Source organism: Thermobia domestica, chromosome 1 (assembly GCF_964235325.1).
Source record: "Thermobia domestica chromosome 1, izTheDome1.hap1.1, whole genome shotgun sequence".
NCBI classification, from domain to species: domain Eukaryota; kingdom Metazoa; phylum Arthropoda; class Insecta; order Zygentoma; family Lepismatidae; genus Thermobia; species Thermobia domestica.
The window spans coordinates 215061375-215079068 of record NC_137454.1 but is presented as its reverse complement, the minus strand read 5'-3'; the positions used below and the strand labels follow the sequence as shown (position 1 = coordinate 215079068).

General features: G+C 34.6%; 1 protein-coding gene across 5 annotated transcripts in view; it reads left to right on the top strand.

The window, feature by feature from the left end:
- LOC145693661 (protein pangolin, isoforms A/H/I/S-like) overlaps positions 1 to 17694 on the top strand; it is a 524995-nt gene that overhangs the window by 250815 nt on the left and 256486 nt on the right. Inside the window, exon 4 of one of the 5 annotated variants that reach the window (XM_081769927.1) lies at positions 13528 to 13572. The exons of the other annotated variants lie outside the window; for them this stretch is intronic. Coding sequence (XP_081626053.1) covers positions 13528 to 13557 — 30 coding nt within the window. The 3' untranslated portion in view covers positions 13558 to 13572. Of the gene's footprint in view, positions 1 to 13527; positions 13573 to 17694 lie in introns of those variants that run through there. 5 annotated transcript variants of the gene reach the window in all.

Below are 17694 nucleotides of genomic sequence, written 5' to 3'. Positions count from 1 at the left end.
GCATTTCACCTAAAATGCGACTAGGAAATTTCTATATTAGATCATTAACCATCAGCACTATGAAATTTTGAAATCATAAAACGAAGTCAGTCATTTGTTGTTTGTTTGTTGCCTGTGTTGAAATAGTGGTACAGATCATAAGTAAGTACTCTAAAGGGTGTAACTTTTTAGGGAGCTAGCCTTTGTGCTAGGAGTAATTAAAAACAAGTAAATGTATCAATTCATGACCTATATAATGTAACATTTTGATACAATCAGAAGATAAACTTCAAGTTACAGTTTAAGAATAATTGAGTTGCGGGAACGAATTACAGTCGAATATATTAATAGTTTTATTATTATTATTATTATTATTATTATTATTATTATTATTATTATTATTTTAAGAAGAAGAAAACTACTATCGCACAGCATCGCTAGAATTAAAACACATGAAAATTTTATAAATTATCCAAAAATGTTTATATATTCGTCAGTCCTACAATGCAGAAAAACGTGGTATTGAACTGTTCGTTCATCGTCCCCGATATAACTTGCAAGATTTGTTAATTTAAGTCAACATATTGTAAATGTCTTACTTGTTTCTTCTGAACGAGAATAAGAGATACGATAGAGAACAAAATCGAATACAATATTTCAGTCGATTTACACGTTTCATGTCCTACACCTAGGTATATGCTTGGAAAGTTATCTTTTGATTCAGATATGTCTGTCTATCTGTCGTGTATTTTTCTGTTCGTCCATTGGTAAGTAAACATGCGTAAACGCCAAATTTTAACCCGCCGTAGCACGCGCAGCGGAGTAACACTCCGCGGATAGAGGAATTTTAGTTTTCTTAGAGCTGTTAAAAGAGTTTGTGCTGTAAATATATACGTGGGCAATTGTCAGAAACGTTGCAATATTAAGCAATTTAATATCGCTTCAAAATAAAGTTCACATTAAAATCAAGATAAATAAATATTGCGGAATGAGACTCCGCCCGCGTACCGTGATGTTACAATTGAGTACGCAGGCTATGGAGGGTTTAAATTTCTACTTACATGGTAAACGAGTCAGTGTTTTCAAACTCGCCTAGTTCATCTCAGCCTGTAACATCATAATTGATCTAAAGACAAAAGAGAACAGTTAAACTGTTTAGTGAATATTGTCTCAACACAAATAACAGCATTGAAATTTTAGTATTATTCTTTGATTTTCTTAACATTTTGAAATAATGGGATGTGGTGGAAGGACTCATTGAATGTTTTTCTTTATAACTGAAGAAGCAGCATTTTGAAAGCTTGTTTCACGTGCAACTGTATTGAAAGAATGGAAATGCACAGATGTCAACAAAATAAGCTGTACCAAAAATAGCCCGAGTGCACTTAGTTACCAGTTGTAAAAGGCACACAAGAGAGGACATAACCGCAGGTGACTGACCTCTGAATCATTAGAAAACGTGCTCTTGTCATTTCAGTGATTGACAGTTAAGGTCAGGTGTAGAGCTCGGATGCTAATTTCTAACTAACACACAGCACATAAACACTTGCATTCTTGAAAGAGTTTCAACGCATTATTTTGGCATGAAATACGTTGGGTTTAATAAGTGGGAAGCACCTGCTATAATGTACAGGCTAACAGCAGGGGTAATTAGTGTAGTCAAGTTAAGTAGGAAGTTTATGTTGGAGTTCTTTTCTTCCCTACCAATAATATTCACTTGGCTATGTTGACGCTTCGGGAAAAAAAAAAAAAAAAAAAAAATAGTAGTATTGAAGTTTTCATATGATGATAGAACATTACTGACAGTTGATAAACGAAAACAGTTCCATTAGTACAGTAAGTCATAATTCTTTCTTTACCATTCTTTTCCTTTCAGATCACCAATTATTAATACCTGTATACAACAGTAGGAAGCATCATTGTTAGATGAGTCATCTTTATGTGATTACATATTAAGATGGTGATCGTCCATTCACTCCCGTTTACTGTTTTAGTTGTAAATGCTGAGTACATGTCATAAAGGAAAACAATTTGTATCTTTTTTGGTTTCTGAAAAGCAAATCTTCATAAAAAGACCAATATTGTTCCAAATTAAGGTTTCTTTAGTGTCAAAATAATTATTAGGTTTAGAGTTTGGAAGGAGCTTTAATTTTTTCATGAATAAGATACAAAATCACCTAGAAAATGTCTTACGAATTTCCTGTAGTGCTAGTTTTCAGATATTCATGTATAGTTTATTCATTTGCAGGGTTAAAGCAGGATTGTATTCAGATGAATCAACTAGACTATACATTCCTGAGAGCGAGACATACATTCTCGGTCAGGCATTGCTCGTGAAATTGTCATTTAAGAAACGATGATTGATTTACTGACCTCGTCATTAGATTGAAGAAAGATCCTGAGACTAACCTCGTCATTAGGTTCATCAGGACTTTTTGAAGGAAGATCCTGAAGAAACTGACGACAAAACCTACGAAACGATCGATCTGTTCTGAAATTAGAAGTAATATGGCATCAGTGTCCAAGAACAATTTCAGTCTTGTTTTATGAGTGTGTAATTGACCATGTTATGTATAACAAAATAAAACGGGTGCTTACTTTTTATGGAGTTCGGTGGTGTTCGTCCGTCCAGGAAATCCTCAATTTCGGCCAGGATGTAGGTGGATCAAAAGCTGAAAATCGAGTTCGTTAATGTAGGTGATATTAAAACCGGAAGTTGTAGAAATGAACCATTTCCGATTTTAACGTTGATCGCTATATGGAGTAAAAACTGTAAAGGTAGCAGGAAGCAGTTTCCTGCAATCCATTAAGTATTCTAAGAATACATTTCGTCTGAATCCTTAACTCTCTACTAAAACCGAAAGTGTTAAAAATTTAGTATAACTTCCGGTTTTAATATTAACTGATAATATATCACGCCGTATAAACCAAACTACTTCACATTAGTGTACGCTTCAGCACTGCTGCTTGTTTGAACTCATGTCACACACAGGAGTATCTCCGTTACATGTTATTTTTATCACGAAAAATACCTCAATAATTGAACCTGTAATAATCCGGATGCGTGTAAAAGTAATTTATCATTGTCAAGGTTTTTTCAAATCAAATTTTGTATATGAGGGAAGAAATAGAGATGTTGAAACGTGGTAAGTGAAAACTGAAGGTTCAGTTAGGAAAACATGATCATTCTTTAATCTTTATTAAGAAGTGATATGCGTACCTTCAATTATTCTTTCTTGGATTGGTGTGGGATTGACTGGTAGAATTTTCCTGTCTTTTTTTTTTCTTTCTTCGTAGAAAATTCGGTAGCAACGGATGGAATTCTCAATTTTTGGATTTGAATTGAATTTACATGGAATATTTACAAATGAACTAAATTGGATTTCGAATGTATGATATTAATACAATCATTTTATAATTTCATTGTCTACACCAATGTAATAATCACATGAAATTAATAAATTTTAAAATATCATTAAGAAATTGTACTATAAAGTAAGTAAAGTAAATGTAATATAGAAAAATGCTACATATAATATATACAAGTATGGCACCCCCCTTTTCCAGGAGCGATGCTCTGACATACCACTCCGGCGGTTCAGAATACCGAACCCTAGTAAAAAATGTTATATTAATATTGAACACACATAAGTAATGTTAAACAATAAAGAAAGGGAAGGATCTTGCAAATAAAAGGAAAACGATAAGAAATGCTATAAATTCCTAGTGGACGAATTTTTAATTTTCTAATGAGTTTTCAATTCACATGTACTGACGTGTGGAAACTCGAATTAATTGTAATTCTCGTTAAATATGTAGTGGAATACATCTCGGGGTCACGATAATTCGAATCTGGAGCGGAGAAATTGGAGTTTGGTATCAAATTACAAACTACGACAAAGCGAGTCAAGATTTTGATAATTTTGCTGATAGTAACAAGAATATAGAGGAACCCGGATTAAAAGGAAAGAAACTCATGTTTTGTTACCCTGTTCAAGTACTAATATGAATTGAGTATTTTAGTTGGAGGATACAGATGCCATTAAGTCGTATGAGAGAATGAAGATAGAGACTTGCAGGTTTATGGAAAGAAACTTTTCACTATTTTAAAAACAAAAACTAGCTTGAACACTTTTCGGTTTCCCTAGTGACTATTAATAAGTAAGAGAATGTTGTTACCTTTCCATTCTGTTATAAAATGAGGGAAAAGAAACTTTGCAGCGATAAAACAAGGAGAAAAAAAATGAAGCAAGCATTAACTGTACAAAAGCCTCTTGTTGACTAGTTGATGGTCAGACATGTTACTGATAATAATGGAAGATTTCTAGTTTTTATGGTACGTAAAAACAAGAAATAGAGGCTGTAGAAGTAGGGAAATAATCGTTACGAGGATAAACATAACTGCTTCGGTATTTAAATGAAGCATGTAGTGTAGCACATTTCTTTTAAACCTATTCTTCTTTAGGTTTGCTTTATAATTTTTCTTTTTTCTTTTCTTTTTAATAATGTACTCCCTTTTTTTCGCATTATAGATTTCGTCGTGTGCTATCCCCCAAACCGACAATCTACACCTTCCATTTTATTATTATTATTTTTCTTTCGCACCCGAGCTCAAGGTCGTCTGTTTGACTGCGGTGACTGACACTATAACTATGAATGAACATCAGTGACCTCAACACGTCGTTAAGCAGAAGGTAGAAAGGAAAAAAAAAAAGCAAGTAACGTTAAGGAGATTGGGGGGAGAAAGATTAAAGGCGGAGAGAGAGGGTCTGGTGAGAACAAACTTTTTTTTTTTTTTTTTAACAGCAAATGGTCCGAGTATAAACAAAAAGTCTTGTTCGGCCGTATTTCTCTCGCATTGTCTAGTAGTGTAATACAATTGATAGAATAGCATTTAGTAACACAATAGTCTGCCCATCGCCGCCTTTATGGCCCCGTTTTTAACTTTTGAAAAGCAATAAACCTAACGAAACAAATGGTTGTCATGGAATCGATGCTAGCAATGTATGTTTTACTAATTAAGTCCTTAAAAAATTAGACTAAAAAATTGAACTTTCATTAATAGAATAAAAATCTGAAAATTCAGCACTTTTCCCACATCTTTTCAATAACATTCTTCTTCTTCTAATCACTTTGAAAAGTAATGTCGGGGTGAAAGGTCTACCAGGTTGAGAAATTATTATTTTTACGATTGATCATAAAAGTTAACCAATTAACGTTTCAATTCAAGCATGAGTTGTAAAAGTTTCTTTTATTTTTTCCTGGGTGTAATTGTTTCGGAGGCGGGATGGGATTTGAAGAATAAGTTCTAATAATTATAGTTTCTAAATGTCTAGCTTTGGTATTGCTGTCGTAGCCGTGTTGAATAGTTTAATATTTCAGTATCATATTTCATGACTTTTTCTTCCTCCAATGGTTGCGGCAAAAGTCTTAAGAATATACCTTTGTGGATGAGTAGATAACTTTTGAAAGAAGAAGAAGCGGGTTCGATTTTCGGTGGATTTTTGTACCGGACCTTGTAACTATAGGTCACACAAACTAATGTACTTGTATGTTAAAATGGAAGCATTGTATGATGTTTATTTTAGTCTATACACATAGTAGCATGATAACCTATTATTTAGCCATGAGAAGAGAAAAAAAAATATTTACAATATACTCTGTGGTACAATAAGAGACATTTCTGGATGGTACACTTTTGCCGTAAATTTCCATATGGGTGTACCATTCAGAAGTGTCCCTTAGTGTACAAATACATACAAAATATATTTTAGAAATAAGATCATAGACTCTTTGTTTATATCTTAAAATAAAATTGTTGTGAAGATATTTTTTAAAAAAATAATCATGTTCAAAACAATATAAAATATTAGCTATGTAAACAGATAAATGCAAGATGTTCCCTGGCCAGATTTACATACATAATTATCAATGGTTTTGCGTTCATTGGCGTGGTTAAAGAAGTAGAATTAATGAACACGTTTCCTTCGAAGGTTAAAGAGGCAACATTAATGATCAAAAATGAAAATCAAATTCTCTCAGGTTTGAACCCGACGATTATGTCCTTTTTAAGGTAAAAGAGACGGATGATTAAAACAAATTATCTATAAAAGAAACCGATGAAATGAGATCGTGGAAGAGGGCAGAAGAACCCCGAAAAAAACTCACGGACAGGATGTTGTCCATACAAATTGACATGGCCTGGGATCTAATGAAGGGTCCTTCGCACCAGTTCATTCCGTAGACTCCATCAGAACTGGAAAATTGGGTAAACGTTACGTTACATTACTATTTTTATCTTCGCTTATCATTTCAAAGCAAAACACCCCTATCTGTATATTGAAAAGGGACTTAAAAGAAAACTATCTAAGAAGAAGAGTACGCAACATGCTTTTCCCAAACTTCTTCGCCCTATTCGTTACAGGAATGCAAAAGTAACTTTACTTTGGTGTGAATGTGAGAGATGTAAATGTCTTCGAAACACGAAGTAGTTTGATATCAGTACTTTTCTTAAAATATTGCATTCTACAGGGGTACAAAAATGTCTAGAACTCAAATAATAGTAATAGATGTATGTCGTAATTCGTCTTTATGTATCAAATTTCACCTGTCTCTAAAATTGCAAACTAGTTCCAACTAACGTTGAATCCATCCGCTGGTTAATGAGATTTCCCATTGCGTAACTACATTAGTAATTGATTCAAACATCGTCACACACAGTAACTAGAGGATGCGACTGATGTATCTACACTTGTTAACCAATGTGATTCACTTTGCAAGGGAAGGAAACGGAAATGTCTCAAAAGAAAAAAAAAATGTCATCTTGTCGACTTCCCTCGAGAAATGTACTAGGGATTTGGAAGAAAAGGGAAAAACAATCTTGGGGGTCGCATAGGATTTTTATTTCCGTTAACCGTAACAAATTTTTGTTCTGTGTATGTAACGCATGGAATTTTGCAGTCGTGGAAAACACGAGAAGAGTATCAGAAGACACATTTAAGAAAGAAAAAGAAAAAAAACTACGTGCATTTTTCACTGTCTGTGTAATTCGTGAGTTTCATTGGATTCTTGTTTGTGAAGATTACTCTTGTCTCAAGATCCTCGAGAAATCCCTTAGCACCAATGATAGCAGTTACTAAGAAGTTTTGTGAAGTTTTACTGATTGGAAAAGCATTTGGACTAGAAGATATATCAGCTGAATGAAAATAGCTTGTGAATTTAAATCTGTACCACGAAGACTGGTTAAAACATCTTAATACATGAAAAGAACACACAAAAATACTTATCACAAAGAGTACAGTTTTATTCTTTTGGAAGAATTAAAAGGTATTAAATTACTGTCTATAACTGGATGACTGACTTAACAACCAACATAAGAGGCGACCAAAATCTTGTTGCTGATGTTGGATAAAGCTGACCAAGAAGACTCTTGATTTAGTCTTGAGGCAGTATCTAAACCCCAACCCTCCATACCTCAGTCGTATTCTTTATTCTTTCAGGTCTACTGATTTTGTGAATATTCCACATTACTTTTCGCATTCCAGTAGGAATGGTTCCTGGCTCGTGGGACTAAAAGAACACAACGTAGCTCCTGTGTAACGGATAATCCCGAAATACAATAAGAGATTAAGCGGCTTTCTAGGAAACGTGTTATTTAAATAATAAACCCAGTTTATGCGAAGTCGGCCAAGAAAACAAAACATTCAAGATATATAATACAGCTCTTCACTATGCCTACTTTTTATACTTTAAAGACAACGAAGAATATCAGAAACGTAGAATAAGACTTTCTGTATCTACAAAGTGTTACTAAGTTAGCAGAATTCTTAGGACGTAATGACGTCATAATTATCAGGCACATAGTCTTAAAAAATATTGAGACATGTTCAATGCTTTGTTTTTGGATATCGCAAGTTAAATAATCTTTCGTTTCAAAATTTTCCTATTGTTTACTGAAGCATTATTTGAAAATATAATAATACAAGAGATGATGAGACATGGTGAAGATTGTTTAACATTGTAGTGGGTTTCGTGGAGGGCAAATACCATGTGCGTGGGCTCTCTCCATCCTCTCGTTATTGTTCACTCCACTACGTATTTCATTCATCGACATTACCATTTTCTCTCTCAGCCTCGGAGCTGTGAGGTTAAACTTTAAAAAAAAATGTACTCTTCTTTGTACAAGAGGAAATTTTAAGTCATTTTACTCCAATAGAATTCTTGTAAATCGTCAATATAATTAAGTGAATAACTTATCCTGAATAATATTATCCTAAATAAATTCAGCCTTAAAACGTATTGAGAATTTTTCTAGGGTCCACAAATATACTTTTATAGACGGATTCCATTTATTTAGAGAATTTCGCCAATTGACACTTTCGACAATTGACAATTTATACTTCTCATTAGAACAGTAATTTTAAGAATTCGAGAATTAGATGACATCCAATAAGTTCATGAATTAGATTGCTGTGTTGTTGTATTCTATATTGAGCATTGTGTGTTTGGACGAGAACAAACATATGATTGGTAACCATCAGTGCGTTATCCTCATATGTAGGTTGTCAGTCTGAATATCTCGGTCTTGATAATTATGTATATACCTTTGTATAACTTGATTTAACGAATAGTACAATGATTTCATGTTCATGCTGTGTAATTCATTCACCTTTGTAGACTTTGCGGTTCATTGTCTTTCGAGAAGTTCTTGAAAACTGATTTGGGAATTGCTTGCGACTTGCAAATTGATAAGGTCTAAGTTTCTTGATTTTTTTTTTTTTTTTTTAATTTAATATCTTCCTACAGTTACCATATTATCAAAGCATATTAACTTTTCTTTTGTACTAACCACCTGTTTTATCACACGTTCTTGTATTGATGCAAAGCAGCTGCACGATGTGTAATTACAGGGTCATTTAAATGTAACTATAAGCTGGTTCCAGTCTGCCGTAGCTTCCTTCATATGAACCCTATCGCTAGTCGCATATAATGTCCCTCACTGTCTTCTTATATTTACATGCTGCTGTAAAAATTAACACTTGTAGCCCCCTAATAGAAGACAAAGCAACTTGTTATGTGCACGGCCTTGGGTCTGTTATAGTATTAATATACTGTATGTGTGTATATAGAAACAGCTACCGAGAACATTTCAAAGTGACTGAGGTTTTTTCATTGTTTATGAGAAACCTAGCAGCTGTAGATGTATCGAGTGCGCTGTTTTCTTGTAATGTGTTTGCGTCTTCAGAGAATACAGTATAACATATATCTTTATTTTTTGGTGTGCGTGTGGAGTAAGCAAGGTGTTAGTTCTTTGGTTCAATCTCAGACATTGAAAAAATAGGAAAAGAAAGAAAGAAAAACGTTAATCATTCAAGGTTTCATAATTTCTTCTTTAGCTTCATGTTCAGGAAAGCAATTGGTTTAATCTGGTGTTTTTAAGTTTTTTTTTCTTTGTTTGTTTTAAGCATAATTTGCCCTTAACTTAAAGGAAGATTTTGAGTTCGCTACCCATTTGTTGTATAGGTAATTTGGTCTCGAAAGCAAAGGATTGTGGTCAATTATTAAGTGAATTAACCAACTAACTATATTGTAGATTCACATTACAAATTGTATCTCCTAGTCATTTTTGTTTCACTTTTAATGTTTTTATTTGTATTTTATATTCCAAAGCAAAGTAATAAACTGTTAGAAAATCAGAAATTTTAAGACTATTAATCTTTAGAAATACTGTATCATGTGTATTTCCGTGAAATTTTCGTATGAATTTTGTCTGTTTTTTTTTTTTTTTTATTATTAATATCTCTAGGAACTAATCAGCTTTCAAATGACTATTTAGATCGTATTTTATTTATAGTTTCTGTGTAACTTTTTGTTGTTGAACTATTTGGTAAAGTTGCTGCTTAATGTATATTAGGTAAAATTCTATACTAAATTTTTAAAAATTTTTCGAGAACCATTCATCACTAAAGGATCATTCTTCAGAAATGCATGTACTACGTTGATGCATAGTTTGAAGTAAAACTGCCTTCTGTGCAGTGCCGGACTCGCCAAGGGCCCGAGGGTCCCCGCAGAGATCACGTGGTAGGCCTTGGTCGAATTTTCGCGATCGCAAATGCTTTCTTTTGAGTCAAAACTGTCAAAGTAACTGAAGTAACTTCACGATTACGTTTGATTGTCTCAGTATTTTTTTTTTTTTAGACTTTTTTTTTTTAGACCTCTTTTGTACTACATATTTATTCAGTACAGAAAATATGATTTTGTCACTTGTTTTGCAACTGACCTGTTAAATTTATAATATGGGACGTTTAAGGACCCACGCCAAAGGTCCTCAACTTGGCAGTCTGACACTGGTTCTGTGTGTGTGTCTAAGTTCATCATCCCTTTTAGTTTCGAGGCTATAGGTGACGTGAATCTACTCCTGTACAAGTTTTTAAGGCTTTTCCAGAGGACCACGTGTAGTAAAGGCGCACGTTCTAGCCACTAGACTGGTAATGAGAACAACTATGTTCTTTGGTTGCCTGATTGAACTCGTTCTTTTCTTTTTACTCCATTATCGCGTTCTTCAGATACTTCCACATTTTATATTAGCGGAACAGCCTGCTTCATAAAATAATCATGAAATGGAATATGTCTGATATCCATATATAAATCTTATGTATTCGGAAACGTTTTCTAATCATCTCTATTATTCAAGTATTTAAATGCTCTAATGTAATTGATCTACAATACTTGAAGGTTAACGTTTTTGCAGTTGTTCGAGTCCCTTGACGATGCCATTTCCAGCAAATGTCAGGAAGAATTTACTAGGTATCACCCGAGGATTCACCTAATGTGGCAATAGAACGTGTGAATCTGCTAGAATTGTTGAAAGGGTTAAACCAATTAACTGTTTCATTGTCCATTACCATACCGTTTAACAATCACAAGATCAAATGTGAGCTCTGAGCTATTCATATACCAGGTTTTCCATAAATTAAATTAACATAGTATCATAGTTCATAAAATAGCTATGTTGATACCATATATATATATATATATATATATATATATATATATATATATATATACAGTAGAGAGTCGATTATCCGAAGTAATTGGGGGACATGGGTGTTCGGAAAACTGGTTTGTTCGGATAATCGAACTGTACATGTTTATTTGCCATGCGCGGAGCGGCACGCCTCAACTCTAAGCTGGCGCAGCTGTTGCTGTGAAGAGCTTTGATACTGCCGCTACTTCTACAGCCAGTGCCAAACCGACAGAAGTGTGCTGATTGTTGAAACACAGCGACTGGCGGCTTGGCCGGTCAGCAGCGCCTTATGAAGGCCCCATTAGAAGCAATGTTCCGCCAGCGGTGGCTCAGTGCGGTGACTACTGTGGGAAACTTGGTTTGGGAGTGAGGGGGGATGATGGACGGTAGGGTGGGAGAGTAACAGGTGCGAGCGAGTACGCAGTTCGGTTAAGCGGTCGTTCGGTTGACCGACGTTCCGATAATCGACGCTCTACTGTATGCATATATATATATATATATAAATCTTGATTTTAATCGGTGCATCAGTATTAATATGAAAAAAAAAAAGGAATTTCAAAAATAAAATGTATTCAGTACCGCCTATAAAAACTCTAACTCGGAAGAAAAATTTCTCACGCTCCTTCATCCAGCTTGTTTTAGTCAATGTCAGAATAGATCCTAACCTGAAATTTTGAAACATTGAAGCTAAAATGTTACATCACGGGCTGTACAATTATCCTCCTCGCTATTCCCTGAGAGTAACCTTGATGTTCCGTTAGTCTAAAAGAACAGCGAGAGATCTGATCTGGTATCTCATAAATATAAGAAGTGTTACATGATACAAACAAAATCGTTCTTACATGATACGTATTTTCAGAAGGGTAACGTGATATAATTTTTTGACTACAATATTTGACTCTATGTGCAAGTTTCAGTAATTCTTGAATTATATATGTAATATACAAGGTGTTTCAAAATTATTTTAATGATTTCAGCTTCTCATGTTTTTATTAATTGAGGAGTTCGATGCAATAAGAGCGTAAGTCTGAAATATGCATTTGCAGAAAAACGATGTTGAAAATTTAAGTAGTTTTTTTCTTACATAAAACAACGTAATATGCAGCATTTTATTCCGATATTGAGTTGAAATTTTGACAGGAGGCTAAACAAACATGATAATAAAAGCCACGTATGTGTTTGATCAAGAAGAGCGAAACCTCACGCTCTTATTTCATCAAACTCTTCAGTTGTGCAAATTACTTAAAATTTTACACGCAAGTAGGCCTACTATAACTGTCTTTTAGTGGTAAAAATTTGTAGTACAATAACCCACTAAATGTGGTGTCCCCTTGTTACTCTCCATACATCAATTCGGTAATCCAATTCCTACCAGAATTTTCCAGCATGTTTTCAGTCAACAGTTTGCACTGCGGCAGCAATGCGCTCTTGCAGTTCACAAACTTCTTGGGTTAGAGGGGTTTGTACACAATGTCTTGATGCCCCCCCCCCCAAAAATCGCAGTGATTGAAGTCCGGTGAACTTGATGGCCAACGTAAAAGCTGTTGAATAATGTGATCAGCTTGCCCAATCCAGCGGTCTTACAGTCCCTCATTGTGATGAAAGTGGTAAGAGGCCCCATTCAGTTGATAGATAGTTTGCGCTATCATGTTCAAGCTGTGTTGTAAGCCATGTAGCAAAAGAGTAGGAATGTTTTTCCACAGTTTCTTCAGGAAAGAAATACGGAATCTACACTTTGGAAGATAAAATGGCACAAAACAAATGTGTTTTTGGTGAATCACGCTCAATTTCAATGATTTTTATAAGGCTTTTCAGTCCTCTAGATACAAATATTTTGTCTATTCACTTCTCCCATCACATGAAATGTAACTTCATCACTAAAACATTAAAAAAAAAAAAAAAAAAAAAATCACTGCATAACTTCGAATGGCTCGCAAAATCCTTTGCAGGACGTGTGAGCATTGTTATGTTATAATAATGGCACTCGATAGGGATACTTCTGTAAATGCTTATGCACTATGTGCCACAATTCGAGACAATGTAAGTTCCCTACTAGTTATCACTGTAAACTTTAGAGGGCTGCGTTGGAAACAAGCTCGAACTCTTGGCATCTACCTAGACGTGGAGGCCTATGAGATAATTTTCTCTTGCAAACCCATCGTGCTATATTGAATTGTTGATACCACTTGCGATTTTTTTTATATTTAATGTGCGCGTGAGTGGTTCTATAATGCTTTATTTGCACCATAGGCAGTCATCTTGCAACCTGTCACTCTGTTACCTGGCGGAAGAATTTCGAATTACTACGACCATGTCAAATAAAACACGAGAATAGGGTCGAAAATATTTCAATATTATTTTTTATTGTGGGTAGAGTTTTAACGTTTATGGAACGATTTCTCATCGTTCAACCCATTTTTGAAACATACTATATATGTACCTGTAATTACTTTTATAGAATGTAATTATTTTAAAAAAGAAAAAAACTGTCATATTTAATGTTGTTGTTCTTGTTTTTATAGGTAAGTGTTCGAATCGACACTTCAATGTGATCTTCCCTGGTAAGCTGATTATTATTTTTTAAATCTGAAATTAATCAAATTGAAAAAAAGTACTACATTTACAAACTTAAAAAAAGCTCGTAGTAAATAGAACCAAATTTAAGGAATATACAATTAAGATAAAGTAAAATTTATTACTAAAGAATATGAGTTTTTTGTGTGAAAAGTAATATATCTAAAATATTTTATTTGGACGAGAACTAGTTGAAATGTAACGTTTAGATAGGGTTTTAAAAATAAATTTAGGAAAGATGTCACGTGTTTTGAAGCCGAAGAAGGTCGCACTGTATGTGTGTGTGTGTATTTGTGTGTGTGTGTGTTCCCTCGTTTCAATGTGATGCATCGTGTTGTGTACAGATAACCAATGGCGCCACGGTGTAATCGCGAGTGGAATTTTTGATGGCCCTTGTATTTCCGCTCCGTACGTTTTGTTTCGTAGAAACAACTTGATACAAGTTTTCCATTATCTAATGCTTACGCACTCTAACGAAATTAGTAATCATTTCGAAGAGTCCTTGAAATGCACACTGGTATATATGAATATCTGTTTTTGTGTAGGAGGAAATAAGCAAATCGAAAGGAATATTGGAACACTGTATCTAAGAGAAAGTAAAATGCGAACAGGGTAAGAGTAATGATACCCATTTTCGGGACTTCGTTACATAGAGGAAGGATGCGATATGGCCACCTCCGGTAGCGTTTACTCTGTGGAGTTTTCCCAGCAATCCATGTGGCAGAAACTGGATGAAGTTCTTCGATGGCAGAAGAGAAAGAAGAAATCCCTCCCGGACCATCTGGTTGGTACTGTACCAAACACGCCATTTTGGATCGAATAGGAATAATTCTGGCAGTTGTGTCGAATGCAATAGATTTTTTTTTTTTTTTAAATTACCGAATAATGATATTTAAACTTGATTGGCGTTCATTGAAAAAAAATCTTAACTATCACTACTGAGTTCAATTGGATATTAGTAATGATCATTATCGCATAACACTTAACAGTGTGTGTTCCTGTTTAATAAGTGAATCATTTAAGTTAAATCTCTTACATAGTTAAAACTGGATGAACTATATTTTCATTGGTCAAGAGTACAATGGCGCAATGAAGAGTGCTACTTTTAATATATCGAGTTCCACTTTGATACCCAGGCTTCTTGTGCATTGTTGGTTGGTTGGATTAAAGTTCAGCACCTCTTTCAGCAGCGAGGCTATATGAGACGTGACCTACAGCTTAACATGAGATCCAAACCATATGAACTGTCACTGAAAATGGAAACCCGGGTCTCCCGTAATTTGTATTGTTGTAGAGAGACATTGTATTTGTGAATTTCTCGGAGTACAGTTGTCTATCATTTTAATGAACCAGAACGTGGCAATAAGCAGTCAAATGTCAGGAATCACCTCTCAAACATTGCCAGTGTTGTTTTTGAAATAGTGGGTATCCACTTTTAGTTGACAAGATTTTTCAATCAGATTCCACATAAAAAGACAACGTAATTGTTTATACCAATCATTTCCAACTGGTCGACGTATGACGTAGGAGCGTACTTTTACGAATCTCGAGGAGAGACAGTAAGAAATAGGTGTAGCAAAGAAGCAGGGGGACGAAGAAAGGGAGTGTAATAAAACAAGTGTTGGCAGTGTACGAATAGTCACGGATGCAAGAGTAGCGCATGTTCAAAACCATCAATGACGCCATCGATGTTCTTCCATGCAACTCTATCCATCACGACTCTGGAACTCACGAAAGAAATTTTAAGTTTAGTTTTTAATAAACAAGTGTATATACTCTGGTCAGAAGTGTTTATTATTTCTTCGATGTTCTTGTTTGCTTGTCACCACTGCTTTTATTAAGCTACAGGTTCTGGCTGCTTGTTGTTCTCTCTGTGGGGCTTACGGATAATAGAATCACCAGACTGACGTCACAGAGCATGCAGTTGAAAAAAAAAAACTTCGTATACTACTACAAATTGTATTCTAATTAGTTCATTCTGAAATTGATAAAAACAACAAATAGAGAATGTGCAGCCATTTTTACGGATGACTGTACATTATTCATCGTGTCAAGTCTTTTTTGGGTGTGTTTGTAGCCTTCATCGATTCTCCCATTCCTCTCCCACTGCAGTAGTTTTTCATCATTTTTTTTTAATTCTTCGCATTCTATAGCCTGCAGATCATAGTTAAGGTGACGTTTAAACTTGAAGATATATATATATATATATATATATATATATATATATATATATATATATATATATATATAATCATCTGTATCAACAATGATTTGATCATAGTTCACGTGCATTTATCATACTTGTTAACTGAAGATTGTAACTTCCAGTTTGTCAGCATATCTACAGGATATTGACGAAAGAAATTTTACTAGAAAAGGAATCCACTTTTGAATATAGCTGTACAATCATGTTAAAGAACGAAAGAAGAAAAACTTTAATACCAGCAATATTTTTCAATTTTTTTTTTTAAATTTCTACCCACAAGCATTATGCTTTATGTGCTTGCTGAAAAGTATTCAAAGAGACAACGTATACACGCCGTTGCTAATGTGCATGATTGCTAAGATTATAGAGCTCCTTAAAAAGTAGCGGCATCGTTGCATATGTGTGGTTTCTGTAACTGGGTGCTTGAAAATAATAATAATAATAATAATAATAATATAATAATAATAATATAATAATAATAATAATAATAATAAAATGGAAGACAAATCGGAAAACGACCATTAGGAAGACCTAGGCGCAAATGGAAGGACAAGATTAATTTCGCAGAAGTAGAAATACAAAGTAGAAACTGGATCCAGTTGGCTAAGTATAGAAGTCAGTGGACACCTTTTGTGAACGCGGCATTGAACCTCCGGGTTCCATAAGCCATAGAGTAAGCGAGTTTAATAATAATAATAATAATAATAATAATAAAAACAAGCAGTTAGCATCATCGTAGTTTTTCTTCGACAACATTTGCAAATATAATTATTTCCTAATTAGTTAGAACGTCTTTTCGACGAAATGTTCTTGTCAATAGATTTTACGTCGAAAGAAGTGAAACTACTATTATCGTCATGGATGTTATTCTTGCTTCATTTTCGCTATTTCTTATTTGATTTACCCTGATTTTGTTAACAGAACGCTATGTGACAGTGCTGGTGTATAATAAGGGGAAACCATAGGCATATATTTATTAATACTCGATGTCATGTATTATGAAAAGCCTCACAAGAAAGTAAATTCTTTGGCCTCTCTCTCTCTCTCTCTCTCTCTCTCTCTCTCTCTCTATTCAACGTTGACGAAGTGTGTTGTAATCCTGATTGACATGGTTGTCGCTTGGAATAGCGGATAGGGGGAGAGATGGTAGTTGATGGTTGTAAGAAAGACATAAATGGCATATTGTGAGTAACTTTGAATGGGAAGACAGAGAAAAGATGGGGAATTTCACGAAATTTGCCGTCTAAGAAGTATACTTGAAACTTGTACTATATACGAAAAGCTGTGTTGCTCCCTTTTTCAGAAAAAAAGGAAAAGGAAAAATAAAGAAACGAGGATGATGTGAGTAAATGAAGATGTGTCGTACCAACGATGGGTGAAAGAAATAGAGAAAATGAACAGAGAATATGCGAGTATCAAAACCCCATCTTTAGTGAGTTCTTCAGTTGGGTTTGTGTATATTTCTGAGCTGCTGCTGCCTTTTCTTCTCTCTCTTCCTGCTTGCTGAATTTAAGGGAATTCCTTCTTGTTCTCCTTGTGTGTGTGTTTTATCTGATTCCGTCTCTATTCCTCCTCAAGACCAAAGGGAGACAAGAGTTCACCCCCTCCCCCTCGAGAAGTCCTTTTAATTTGGGTAATCGGATCCAAGGCATGTCATTATGTCTGAATTCATCAGACCCCATAGTTTATATGAAAGATTTATTTCTACTCCCTCTGTTCTCTTTTCTGCTATACTTCTTTCTTTTCTAAACTTTCTTTTCTTCGAGTGCAAACCCTCTCGTCGACGTCTTGTTATGCCAGCAGCCCTTGCCTTGCCTTGCGCCTACACTGCATTGGTGCTAATACTATTCTACCTCATCTCTCCTTCACTTTTCTTTCATCCCTCATTCTCTTTCGTATCTTCTTCTCT